The 13853-nt window shown below is 39.3% G+C and overlaps 1 protein-coding gene across 1 annotated transcript; it reads left to right on the top strand.

Moving 5' to 3' along the window:
- The first annotated feature begins 156 nt into the window (after positions 1 to 156).
- USP1 (ubiquitin specific peptidase 1) lies at positions 157 to 13544 on the top strand. Its single transcript, XM_064454924.1, has 9 exons — positions 157 to 314; positions 653 to 891; positions 1990 to 2113; positions 2476 to 2583; positions 3106 to 3266; positions 3698 to 4416; positions 5536 to 5706; positions 6860 to 7061; positions 11963 to 13544. The coding sequence occupies exons 2-9, from the start codon at positions 722 to 724 to the stop codon at positions 12690 to 12692; spliced, it is 2385 nt and encodes a 794-aa protein (XP_064310994.1). The 5' UTR covers positions 157 to 314; positions 653 to 721; the 3' UTR covers positions 12693 to 13544.
- The last annotated feature ends 309 nt before the right edge of the window (positions 13545 to 13853 follow it).

Genomic DNA, 13853 nt, shown 5'->3' with positions numbered 1-13853 from the left:
TGGCGCGGCGCCGGCGCTGCCGCCGGGCCTGTGCGGAGGCGTCGCTCCGTCGTCGCTAAGCTTGCGGGAGACAGACCGCCGGCAGACACCATGGCCCTTCATTCCTGGCGGGCGCCGGCTGCGGCTTCCGCTCCGGCGTTTGAGCCGGGCGGCCGCGAGCGCCTGAGCGCGAGGAGGGGTGAGGGCGCGGGTCCTGACGGCGCGGAAAACGCGCCAAGTTTCCCGTGGCGGGGCAAGCGGGGCCGGGGCGCCCCGCGGTCCCCATGGCAACCGGCGGGCGGCGGCGGCGGCCCGCGCCGGGCCGGCATGTAGCGGTAAGCAGGGGCGGCCCCGCCGCCGCCGCCGCCATCGGCTCCCCCCTGCTCCCGGGGCCCGGCCGGGCTGGGCCGCGCCGCCTCCGCCGGCGGGCGAACGACCGGCCTCCCGGGCGGGTGGGACTGTGAGGGACCGTGAGGGCGGGCGGCGCGGAGCAGCGTCCCGCGGGCCGGGCCGGGCTGGCCGGGCGCCGCCGCCGGGGAGGGGAGGCGAGGCGAGGCGAGGAGGCTGTCAGAGCCCGGGGCTCCGCTCCGGCGGCCGCGGCTGCTTCCCGCGCTGAAAATAAATGGCGACGCCTGTGTCTGTATGTCTGTCGGTCCGTGTGTCTGTGCGCCAGGTGTGAGCGGCGAGCGCAGCTTCCCGGCCGGGCCGGCCGCCTCCCCCGCTCACCTGCCCGCCTGGAAAGATGCCCGGGGTCCTGCCGAGTGACAGCACTGGGCCTGCGAGAGGGAGCCCCTCCAAGAAGAACAGGCTTTCGCTGAAGCTCTTCCAGAAGAAGGAAGCGAAAAGAGCGCTGGATTTTACAGAGTCCCAGGAAAATGAACAAAAGAGCTCAGAATTCAGAGGCGCTGAGATGTATGTAAGAGTTTCGGTCTGAATAAGCGTGTCTGGCTGTGTTGTGAAAGTAGTCCAGTAGCTGAACATGAATTATGTTTTTATATAATAGGTAAACAACACTGCCCTATCTGCTCATTTAAGTTGTATTTTCTTGAATAAATATGTGCTTCAACATGTAATAAATAAAGCCCTAAGCTGAGTTAGTCAAACTGAGCTAACTATTTACTTCTAAGGAAACAAGCTTGCTACACTGTGGATGTTTAGCTGGCTGGTATAAACTTTTTGATAACTTGAAGTTAGCTTATCAGAAGTTAAAAAAAGGTAGTTATTCTGAAGCTGAATTATTTAAAGTATATTAAAATGTGGGGTTTTGCAAAATTAGTTTTAATAAAATATTGGTTTTCAAAGGTTATTTCTGTGGCAAGAAAAAGAATCAATTGTGCTGCTTGCTGTCATTCATTAGGGTGTTTCAAGCCCTGAGCAAATCTGCCTGCTTGTTTCATTGCAGCTAGTGAGGAAATTTGAATGGGAAAAGTTGCTTAATCATGGCCAATTACAAATGTGGTGGAGACTTTACTATTTGGTTCTATTGTGTCCATAGAGTGCGTTATCACTGCATATAATGTGCCAGGTTCATTGATTCTTTTTGTTTGTTTTCTGTTTTTATCCTTTTGGTTTGTGTCCAGAAATGAAGTGATGTGAACCTGAGAACCTGAAGTCAGGGATAATGACAGAAAATGTATGAGATGGTTTTCTTAGCGCTGCCTTAGGAATGAACAAAGAACATACAAAGGCATTTAAAAAAAAACTTTTTTAATTCCTTAAATCGGTCTCCTGGTATTTTTTGAAAAATATGTATTGGAACTAACAGCATATTTGCCTGCTGCTTGTAAACCTGTCTGGTTTTGCATAGGTTGCTGAAAAGAAGGGTTGTAGTTGAGCAGCCTCTGTTTGAATGCCCACACGGACACTCTCAGAAGCACTTGGATGTGATTTTCATCTGTATATATTGGCCAGCTCTGAGACGGTGGATGGCCAGGAGAGAGATGTGCATGCATACCAGAAGGAGTAACTTTCAAAAGTTGTGTTTTACATGCTGTTTTCTCTATTTAATAGTGATCAGGTTGTTCCTGCAGCACAGCCTCCCTCACTTGTTAGCTGTGAGAAAAAAGACAACATGTTGCCTTTTGTGGGCTTGAACAATCTGGGTAACACTTGTTACCTTAACAGCGTACTTCAGGTAAGATCATGTTCAGGGGCCACAGGTAGATGATTTTCTTTTGGTTAAGCACAAGTGAATGAGATTCTGAGTTTGCTAGTACGTAAAGGTGTCTGGATGTGGTATGAAGGGAATCTAATTACACTGGGGGAAAAAACCAAAGTGATACTGCAGAAAATGTGTGCAGCGTAGGCTGCCTTGACTGGGTAATTTTTCAGTTTACATACTCTGGGCACCTCCTTGCTATGAATAATCCTGCATCTTTGTTTGCTGTGCAGCAGCCTCAGGAGGTACAAAGCTAGTTTGATTGTAAATGTGGATATGTATATTGAGTAACTTCTTGCTTTACCAATTATTCTCTTGTTTTAAATTGGTGCTTTCAGGTATTATATTTTTGTCCTGGTTTCAAAACTGGAGTAAAACATTTATATAATATAATTTCAAGGAAGAAAGAATCTTTGAAGGATGAAGGAGAGCAAAAAGCAGAAAAGGTAACGTATCTCACTGCACGTTCCTTTACTTGTAATTTCGCAAGTGAGGCTGCGTGCTGGGGTTATAATGAGAATTTAACTCTGATTTCTTCTGTTTGTAAGAAGTTTTGCAGTATTTTTTCAACAGTGCTGTTTTAGGTGAAGATATGTTTGAGTTGTTTTGAATTTGAGTGTTCAGAGAGACTGCAAACTTGTAAGCACAAGTCTTCAGTTTAACAAATTTGAGAAGATATCTCACCATGTTTCTGACATTAAAATAATTCTGATACAGTACTTTGGATGGAAATTGGAGTTTGGGCAAAGATGGTTTGGGTTTTGAAAATAATGGATAGTCTGGCTTTATATTTGTTTCCTACTGGCAAAAGAGCAGTATTGCCTGAAACTCACCTGTTTACCATAGCAGGCAAAAAAAAAAATCTGTCAAATGTCTGTTAGAATGCTATATGAGGGCGGGAGAGAAAAAATTAACTTGTTACAGACAAAACTGCAAGTATTTTTATTCTTTTTATATTGTTATTGCAGGGAAATTGTAAAGAAGATCCACTGGCAAGTTACGAACTCATCTGCAGTTTGCATGCATTGATTCTTTCAGTTGAGCAGCTTCAAGCCAGCTTTCTCTTAAATCCGGAAAAGTACACAGATGAGCTTGCCACTCAGCCACGAAGGCTACTAAACACCCTTAGGTACAAATTGTCTTAAACATATTGACAGAATTTTCACCTAAAGTTTTGAGGTCATTGTACAGAACAGCATTAGAGGCTTGCAGGAGGTAGATGGTGTTAAATTTGGGGCATCGTTATAGGAAGTTTTTTGTGTTTATTGTTACCCCAATGACATCATAAACTTGAAAGTAGATTTTAATTTTTTAAGAATATAATTTAAATCTAGCAGTATATTTAAAACAGTACTTAGCCTTAAGTATTCTCATTGACCTGAGAAGGACCGCTGCTGGGTTGCAACTGGATGTGCGTTTAAATGCATAAGGCTGTGACTGAGAGGATCCTCTCCTGCTTTTATATCTAAGGTCCATAATTTAAATTTCAAATCATATTAGCTAGTCAGTAAAGAATAACTAGTCTTCATTGCCTTGCTCATTTACTTCTATTTTTAATAGAGAGCTCAACCCTATGTATGAAGGCTACTTGCAGCACGATGCGCAGGAGGTTCTGCAGTGTATCCTGGGTAACATTCAAGAAACGTGTCAGCTGCTGAAGAAGGAAGAATTGAACAAACTGCCTGTGGAAGAGCCTACAGCTAAACTGGAGGAAAAACTTAATCAGAACATTGAGAGCAATGGAACTGGCAACGCTGTTGAGGAGGAGGATAATGTACCAAGTAGCCACGTTGGAGAGAGAGCTGAAGACAAGCTACTGAAAGGAAATGGGAAAAGAAAAAGCGATGCTGAGGGTGGCAACGCAAAGAAAAAATCCAAAGTATCAAAAGAGCAAATTGCAGCAGAAGAAAATCAAAGACAAACCAGGTCAAAGAGGAAAGCAACAGGAGAAAAGCTAGAAAATCAAACTGATGCCATTGCCAAGTGTTCCAGTGAAAACGAGAGTGCGAAGCCAACACAGAAGAAGTCACGGCTTAGATTAAACTGGTTGAAATCTTCATGCAAACAGCCTAGTATTCTGTCTAAATTTTATAGTCTAGGAAAGCTAACTACAAACTTGGGATCCAAAGACCCAGGGAAAGAATATGATGACTGTGAGCTTGAAGACTCATCTGTACAGTGTGAAAATGGTAACAATATTAAAGAAGAATATCGTGAACTAGTGTCTCCTGTGGAAAGCCATAATGAAAAAGGAACTGAGAAAGAACCAAAAAAGGAAGGTTGGTGAACAAGTGTATGGGCTTAAAATTAGAATGATTAAGAAATTATAATGTGTGGGAAGTCAGCCTTCAGACTGTGTAGCCAGCAGAGCTCTCTAAATACAAAATAACATTTTCAGGAATTGAAAAATATTTTTATGAAAGAGAATTTATTTTTATACACGTTTGATTTTTTTTTTTTAAATTTTAATAACTTGACCTTTTTAGCCTAGATCTTAAAAAGGTATTTATCTAACATTACGTCATCATAGTACAATATAAAAAAAAAAGTCAGAATATTACCAGGTTTATAGCATCACTAATTTTTGTCATCTATAGAAATAGCAAGTGGGTTAAAAATGTAAAGGAAGACTACTGTCAGGAGCAGACAGAATTGGCTGTGGCTTTGTGTCCAAGTCTTTACACATATTATCCTCTCCTTCCTAGTCCCCAGTCTTTCCATGTTTTCATTCTTCCCAGGACCTAGGAAAGACACCGGATGTATTATATATGCTAATTGGCTGGCAAGTATGGATTTTGTTAGCACCAGTGAAACAAGCTACTTCTGAGGGAAGGGCCTTGCTATGAATTCACTAGTTAGTAATTTGGAACTTTCTTTCTGATCCAACCACCAATTTTAATAAAAATTTGAATGAATGCACTCTTATGAGATCTCAATTTCTTCAGCAGATTTGACAAAAATTGGCCAACAAGTTCAGAAAGTATTGGAGGAGAGGACTGAGAATAAATAGAGACCAGGCAAAAATACAAGTGTGATCTTCTCTGAGAAGACTAGAAATCCGTACTAAGAAGGCAGTGCATTGATGACAAACAGAAATTCTCCAGAATGTGACACTGTCACACTTAACGTATAAAACAAGAACCTAATCTCAAAATGGGAATTAAGGTCTGAGGGCCAAGAGAAAGGGGCTCCCTGCTCAGTGACAAGTAGATTATGTGAGAATTGCATGTGAGAAGCAGCTCTCTTTTTTATTATTTTTGTTACTGTTTTTCCTATCTGGAATCCCTGAAAGGCCCTGTCTGTAACACAGTGACTTTTCCAGGACTGATAGCCTGGTTCTGAAATGCCTTTTGAATAAAATGCGTCTTGGTAAGTGATGTGGCATATACTTTCTCTAGGTACAGAGCTGGCTGTTTTTGAACTAGTGGAGAAACTGTTCCAGGGCCAGTTAGTACTGAGAACAAGATGCTTGGAGTGCGAGTGCTTTACTGAAAGAAGAGAAGATTTTCAGGACATCAGTGTTCCAGTGCAAGAAGATGAACTTTCTAAAACTGAAGAGAGTTCTGAAAGTAAGTAATTATCTACAGTGGCTGCAGTGTATGTTTCTACTTCAGCCAGCCATTGAGGAAGGACAGTGCCATATTTATTGAGGAACGCTGCTCCTGTTTGTGCTGGTTAAAATTAGAGGCTGTTCTGTTATCTCTTGCAGTGATTAACTTCAGACTTTGGAAACACAGCACTGATCATGTAGACAGGTTCAGACAGTATTAAAATTGTTTCAGGTCTTAACACATAACAGACTGCTTACAGTCCTTCCCTTATGTGCATTAATTTTTCCTGCTTATAAATAGGTATTTTCTTTGATTTGGGTCTTCCCTTTCTTCCTGGATAAGAAATTATTCTGGTTTTTCTTCATTTTATAAGAAATAGCTGCATTTTTTTCTCAAAAATAAAAGAAATGAGAAACCAGCTTTTTTTTTTGTTACTTTACTGTACAAAATTATTTTTTCAGTGTTTTAGACTGTCATTACCTTACTAGCCTTTGCTTTTTATTTGTAAAGGTTAGTCCTCTGGTATGTTTCACAAATTCTAGTGATCTATACTTATTTTTTAGATATTTTCAAAAGTAAGGATGGCAACAATACATTTTGAAATTCTGAATTTTAAAGAAATGAATTGTATTTCTCATGGACTTAAATTGGAGTAGCTTTTACTATTTTTGCACTCCCTGTTTTGCTGAAGGACTTCAGAGTTGAGTGTGTGCATGTGGTGGTGTTCACATGTAAAATGCTACCGCAGTGTAGGTGATCTCATCGTCAGCAGTGTGAAGCTGTCAGGGGAGGCAGAATGTAAGAAGTGAAAGGGAACTTTTTGGTCACTTTGGAAGTTTGCCTTAATGAGAGAAATTCTGGTCTCAAATACGGGTACCTCCTTTCCAGACATGGCAACAGAATTAATACACGCGATCTGAAGACAAGCTTTGGCAAAACCATAGATTTTAAGTAATAATATCCATAACATCCAAGTGGTATTTTTATCACGTCTTGAAATGATTCAAAGATTTGAATATATCCTCTACTTCATACATACTGAGTATTCTTTACAGTGTTGATAGTAGTTTTTGAACATGTCTTAACTTGACATATTCTGTTTTGTTGTTCTGGTGGGATGCCTTGGAAATGTAAATAACATATCTGTCAATGTAACGATTCTCTTTTATAGTTTCTCCAGAGCCAAAAACAGAAATGAAGACTCTTAAATGGGCAATTTCACAGTTTGCATCAGTGGAAAGGATTGTGGGAGAGGATAAATATTTCTGCGAAAACTGCCATCATTACACAGAAGCAGAACGCAGCCTTCTATTCGATAAAATGCCTGAAGTTATAACAATTCATTTGAAGTGCTTTGCTGCTAGTGGCTTAGAGTGAGTATGCAGATTGACTATATTACAAAATGGTGTGCTGTTGGAAGGAAATTCTTATCAGAAGAGATGAAAATGTCTGGTTAACTCTTCCAAAAGCAAAAGCAGGTTTCTAGATTGAAATTAACCTAAAGCAGTGGGACATAGCCCCTGATTTCATAAAGGCTTTCTCTTGTTACAAGTAGTAGCAGAAGTTACCTCCAGGAAGATACGCTTTCAGGAGACTTCTTAACAAAAATTGTTTTATCTGTATTCTTACAACAGCCTGATAGCCTGATATTTCTTAAAACTTTGTTTAATTTTAGTGCCACCTGTCCGTATGAGTTCAGAGGCAGGTTTAAGTACTTTAGCAGAACAAGTAATGAGAACAAAACTGAATTTTATGGTTGCAGCTAGTAGTGCGCTTTGGTCCCTAACTGAATGTGAGTTCTAAAACTTGGGGGGAAAAAATCAGGAGATAAACATTTTAAAGTGCTAACACACAGTACAGAAACATTGATCAATTCCTTTAAAAATACAGTAATAGCAATGTCATTGATGTTCAACTGCTGACCAATCAGTTTAACGTTGTATACTGTAGAAATCCTCATATTTTGAAAGATACTATTCTTATGAGTGTTCTTTACATTTTTTTTTTGTACTTAGGAGTTTAGGTATTTCTATTTGGGAAAGGAGGAAAAAAAAAAACAAACCACAAACCCCACCCCCAAACCCTGTCCCTACAGTACTGTGCACAAATGAAGCAATGACATGATGACATGACACTTTATGCACAGCCTTTTGCAGTAAGCTTATTTCTCCAGTGAGATTCAAATAATGAAAAACGACAGAAGGCTTCATCAGGAAAGATTTTGTTCAGAAAATTGTTAAACCATTAATTGTGTTTTTGAGAGCGACTATACAATTTTTAGTGACATTCACAGACTTGGCCTGTATTTTCAACTTTTCTTGGTAGCCACGAAGACATAACTTTTGCTTTCTGCATCAGTGTTGCTGGGTGCAGCAAAGGAAGAAAAACTTGTGCTGGTTTCTGCATCCCCGTAGTTGGCATATGTTGCAGAGAGCCAAGCACACTTCTCTCCTGCAGCCTGTGTTTTATAACCTGATGGCTAGGGGTAGTTCTGACACTTAACAGTGAGCTGCTTTGTGATGTGCAGTAAGCTGCTGAGGTGCAAATTAGTTTGGCCTTTTGTCCACCTAGTTCCCTCTGCTTTGCATTTCCCTCTTGGTTGGCTTTAGACCTTTAGAGCCACCTTGTCAGCAGGAAGTCTAATGCACAAAGTCTTCCCTGGAGTTTATACTGTGTCACCAATATTTTAGAACTTGAAGTGTATGGGACCTTTGGCAGTATACAATACCAAATAAAAGTTTACAGTTGGTTGGTCAGAGGATGCTCTATAAGCAAGTACTGATAACTGTGGTCAATATAATGACCTGAAAAATAGCTAGTGTAAAAGATTATATTAAGATGCTTTTAGAGGTAGGTTTCCAAGATTGTTAAAACTGGAATTCTTGCTCTGCCTGTGTTTAGTATTTGTTCTTAGGAGTATCTAGGTTTCTGACGAAGTGGAAAGGAAACTTCCTGTCTCTGAAACATCTGCAAACTTCTCTTCATACGAAGTCTAGGACCATAATGTACAACATTGCCTCTTTCATTGTTCTATACAATACTTAACCGTCACAACAAGGCAGGGAAAAAGTTGCACGCTTTTAAAAACTGTAATGTTATTGTTGAGTAGCCCTTGATGTGAGATGGTATCCTGGTATGATTATAGGCTATTAAAAAAAATATATATATATAACCAGAGATGTCCATGTGAAAGGAAACCTGGATGTTACCTTCAGTTTGCTCCTGCATTTGCTACTTTTTTGTTTCTATGAGGAAATACTTGCAGCTTGCAGGATAACCAGCCTTCTCCTGAATTACTTACTACTTCTGTCCTGACAATCTTCAGGTCCTTGCTCCCAATTACTCAGACCTATATCTGGGTCAGACTGAATCCAGTCTCTTGTGGTGTTCCTCATGTGTCCTCCGAATCATGCTGTACGTTTTCTGCCAAGTGCTAGCAGCCAGAGATTAAGGAAGTAAGAGTGGAAAAATCAGAGGTAGAACTGGAGTCAGCGATGAAGCTGAAACTGCTTTAGAAGATTGTTTTCCAGTTTTTGGCTTGGATGTTTTAACTTGGACAAACCCATGTCACTTCTGAACCTCTTGATTTGGAGTAATAAAGCAAAGCTGCAAATCAAGTGGGGAACAGCTGAGGCTCGTAAACCAAAGCACCGGCTTACTCCATGGTGTCTAGAGTCAACTCCGGTGGTTTTTGAACAGTGAGCTTTGATGGAGCTTCCCCCAGCTGACTTAAGCTAATGTGTAATATTTAGTAACGGACTGTTTTGCTGGCCTTAAACCAAGATTTTAAAACTAAGAATCTTCATACAACTTCTCTTAGCTCCAATAAAAATTTTGAAATCTTGTCTGCTTCTCAGTTGTGCTCTACTGAGTTTCTGATGACTTAGTTTTAAATAAACGAAGAGAAATGAAGCAGAAGAGAATGGTGATATAAATATTTGCAGTTAGTAGGAATTCAGTTTTCTAGATGGTGGCTTGCAAGGTGGTTTGTTTTTTGTTGGGGTTTTTTTTTGAGGGGTGGGGTTGGGTGTGTGTGTTTTGATTTCTTTTTAAATAAAGCAGCCAGTGTGAAAACCTACTTGCCTGGGGATGAGTAATTCTCTTTGGCAAGTGTGTGTGGGACGGTGGGGAAAAAATGCTAGACCAAGTGTGCTCAGACTGGGAAGCTGTTTAGACAAAACATGTAACTGGTAACATCTAATTAAGCATTTCCACTACATAAATTCAGTGGTGAGAAAATTAGATTTTTGTCTTGTGAAATGGTATCAGGTAAGAGCAAGTGATTTGTAAAATTTTTTTTAAGGCTTATTTTAGGTTTTCTAACAGTTACACTTGCCTATTGTGACAGCAGTGCTTATGCCACTGGAAATCTTTATTTGGAGTATTTCGCATCCTTATGTGTTTAAAAGTGTTGCAGTAAAATAGTTCAAGTCCTTAAGGCTCTAGAGTAACTTGAGGTATTACTTCAGTACAGTAGGTAAAGTTCCACTGATGGACAGCTTCAAAAGATGTAGTTGCAGAAATCAAGTTTGTTGTGTATGAACTACTGTGCATCAGTCAGAGGAGGCAGAGTATTTGGCATGCAATTTTTCTGTCTTCAGATTCATGTTAAGAAGAACAAAAAGCTAATAGGAAAAGATTTCCTCTCTTATTTCCTTCAAATCTTTCTGATGCTGGATCTCATTCAGAAGAAAGGTAGAGCCTGTTTTTTAATGTTTTATTGTTAATATGATTGTTACAGTGTGCTTGAGTGGAACTGGATTTCTGATTTAGAGTATCAGTAAGCAGTTTCTCTGTTTCTTGACTCTCTTCTGAATATCTCTATTCCTGGCTACTAATAAAATAGGGATTTTCAGAAGGTTTATTATTTCTGATTATATTGTCTTTTGTGTTTCTTTTGGTGTAGTCAAATGTTTATGGTAAGCCTAGGTCTAAAGTGAGATTTCAATTACTTGAGTGACATCGTGTGTGCATAAATGTATTTATAAAGGTTTATGGCTGTGAACATAAGCAAAATATCTAGAAGCACAGCAGAATCAGAACTAAACCCAGTAAAACAAGTAACATTCTGTTACTGCAGTTATTTTTATGGTGTTTTGCCGTATCTAGTTTCCTTGGATTAAAGATAGTTATTCTTTCTTATGACAAAATGCAAATTTAATAATAGTAGTTAGCTCTTTGAAACCTACATTTTACAGGGTTTGTCTATATTCCCCTATATTTTTTCCCTACAACACCCTAACAGTTGAGCAAGACTGAATCATCACTGAAATCTATAGGGCATCATATCATCCCGTAAAGGCGTTCATTAAATTGGGCTGATGCAATATGTAGATCACGTAAGATCAGAATCATTCAAGGAGGCTAATACACAATAATGTAGAAGTCCCAAAACTTATTTTCGTTTCAAACTCTTCAGAAGGTCCTTATTGTAATGAAAGGACTTAAACTTTTCTTGTTGTAAATTTGTGCACTGTGAACAAAATGCTAAGTATTTATGGAATGCTAGATGCTTTTCCAGAGTAAATCAGCTAGATGATAATTGTTTATATGAATAACTTAGTGCAGTTAATGAGGAATCCCTAGTAATAAGGAAGTATTTGTAACTTACTCATCCTTAAATAACCATTCCATTACCATTGGCAGTATGCTGCAGTGCACTAAGACGAACTGAGGAAAAATTACTTATTCAGTTTTTCTGAGTGACATTAGAGCTACTTGAAAGTAAAATAGATTTGTATTCCTTTATTTAGTAAATGATTCTTTGAAAGGTTTAGAAGAAAATAAAAATGACCCTGCTTCTCTCATTCAACCTTGGATGTTGAAGAGGCATTTCTGGTTTGGGTTTTTTGTTTGTGTGGTTGTTTTTTTTTAATCTGGAAAGCAGGGTGGCGTCTGGGAAGAAGCGCAAGTATTTGCGCATAGATGCATGAATGAAAACAGAACAATTAACTCCTTTTATCATCGCTATTTAAAAATCAACTTTAGTTGATACTTCAGAAAATGGGAATCTCTTAACTATTTAAAATACATAGTTACTAGGCTGTCAGATTTAACATCATACACACTCGTTAAAATGGCTTTACTGAACAGGGGTGCCTGGGACAGATGTTCTCGATAAGCAAGTTTAAAAAGTGAGCAACTTCTCATATTCAGATTGCCCATGTCTTTTAAACAGAAGGAAAAGGATATAGATGCAATATATGGGCCACTTCAACGAGTACTGTGAGCTGTTTTGGTAAGAGGTGTCTTAACTTTTGTCTGTCTTCTAAAGGTTTGATTGCTATGGTGGACTGTCCAAGATAAACACTCCCTTATTGACGCCTCTCAAACTGTCACTGGAAGAATGGAGCACAAAGCCGACCAACGACACCTACGGGTTATTTGCAGTGGTCATGCACAGCGGCATTACAATTAGCAGTGGACACTACACAGCTTCTGTGAAAATTACAGATCTTAATAGCCTAGAGTTAGATAAGGGAAACTTCATCACCAATCAAATGTACGAAATGATTAAACCAGAACCACTGAATGAGGAGGAGGCAAGAACTGTTGCTGAAGACTATGATGATGGTGAAGTCTCTTTTAGAGTCAATGGCAGTGCACAGCCGGGTAAAGTTCTGAACAAAAAGAATGTGGAAGCTGTCGGACTTCTTGGGGGACAGAAGAGCAAGTCTGACTGTGACCTGTACAACAAACCAGCTAACCCTGAGAAGTTTCTTAATGTAGTTACTGAAAACAGAAATCCTGAGTCTAGCAGCAGTAACGGAAGTGCGGAGAGCAGCGCAGAACGTGGTGAGCAAAATGGCGTGGCTTCCAGCGGACTAGAAAACAAAGCTCTGTATGTACTGCAGAGCCTGAAAGAGTATGAAGGAAAGTGGTTGCTTTTTGATGATTCTGAAGTGAAGGTTACAGAAGAAAAGGACTTTCTGAATACTCTTTCTCCGACATCATCATCTACATCAACTCCTTACCTACTGTTTTATAAGAAAATTGTAGAGTGATACTGTATTTTGACTGTAAATATTAGGGATTTGCATACACCTATTGGTCTGATTTGCATCAAAACTACCTGGAAGAAACAGCTGTTTGTTTTTGAAGCTACTGGATCATAATGTTTCTGGTCTTTTTGTTCGGTGTAAGTGGCTCAACTTGAATTAACAAACCATGACATAGAACTTAACTCGCGTAATAACTTTTATGCTGGAGAATAGTGATATTACCTTTTAGAAATACCAATTTGTATAGTTCCTAAATGATGCCTACAGCACACGGTAGTGGTTTTAACACAACTCTAGGTCTCAGACATGCCTATTGTATTATTAGCTTTTTTTTAAATAAAAGTTATTTGTATTCATATTCTGGAGTAAATGTATATTAATTAGGAAATTTCATCAGAAGTTGTGTATTTTTGTAATTTGGGAGGTAATACTTCATATTTAGTCTTCGGGTAATTGACGTGGTTTATGCTCCTTATCCAATTCTATACTGCTCGGTGCAACTTGAAGCACAAGAAAAGGGTCTTGTAACCTTGTTTAGTGTATTGGAAGGAACTGAACTTAACAGATATGTTTGAATGGTCTAATTTGCATCTTGTTGCATAGGTGTTAAATGGGCAAAGTGTAAATAGATGTGATTAATACTTCAAAACAGGGGGAGCGTGTAGTGTAATTAAAATAATTTTGTACTTTTAAGAGTAAAGCCCTCTAATATGCATATCTGTTTGGGTGGATTTGGAACTTAGTGATGATAACAGTTAATTTGTACTTGGAGCTTACTGAAATGTGGGAAAATAAAAGCATTTGGCTTTGATGCTTTAAGAATGTATATATGAAATAAAAAATTTATTATATGCATCTGAGATGACCAGATGAGACTTTTGTGTTTGGAGAGGGGAAAGTGGTTGGGCACTACTAGAAAAAGGTTGGGAGACTATGTCTTAGAGAATGTTATCTTTTAAAGTACTTTCAATATTCCATTTCTTTGTTTTTTAACTGATTCTTCTACAGCATATCCTAATTCGAAGACACTTCATGACTTAGAGGTAAGGCTCAGAGGCAAGGGAAAAGGGAAACAGATTATTGTAAAAACATGTGAAATGTTTGGCACTAAATACTAGAGACTAAAATCCAAAATCATCTGTTAGATGCTAAAATGTTAAGGTG

Source organism: Phalacrocorax carbo, chromosome 6 (genome assembly GCF_963921805.1).
Source record: "Phalacrocorax carbo chromosome 6, bPhaCar2.1, whole genome shotgun sequence".
In the NCBI taxonomy this organism is placed as follows: Eukaryota; Metazoa; Chordata; class Aves; order Suliformes; family Phalacrocoracidae; genus Phalacrocorax; species Phalacrocorax carbo.
Note: the sequence above shows the minus strand (reverse complement) of the source record. Positions and strands in the feature narration are given on the sequence as shown.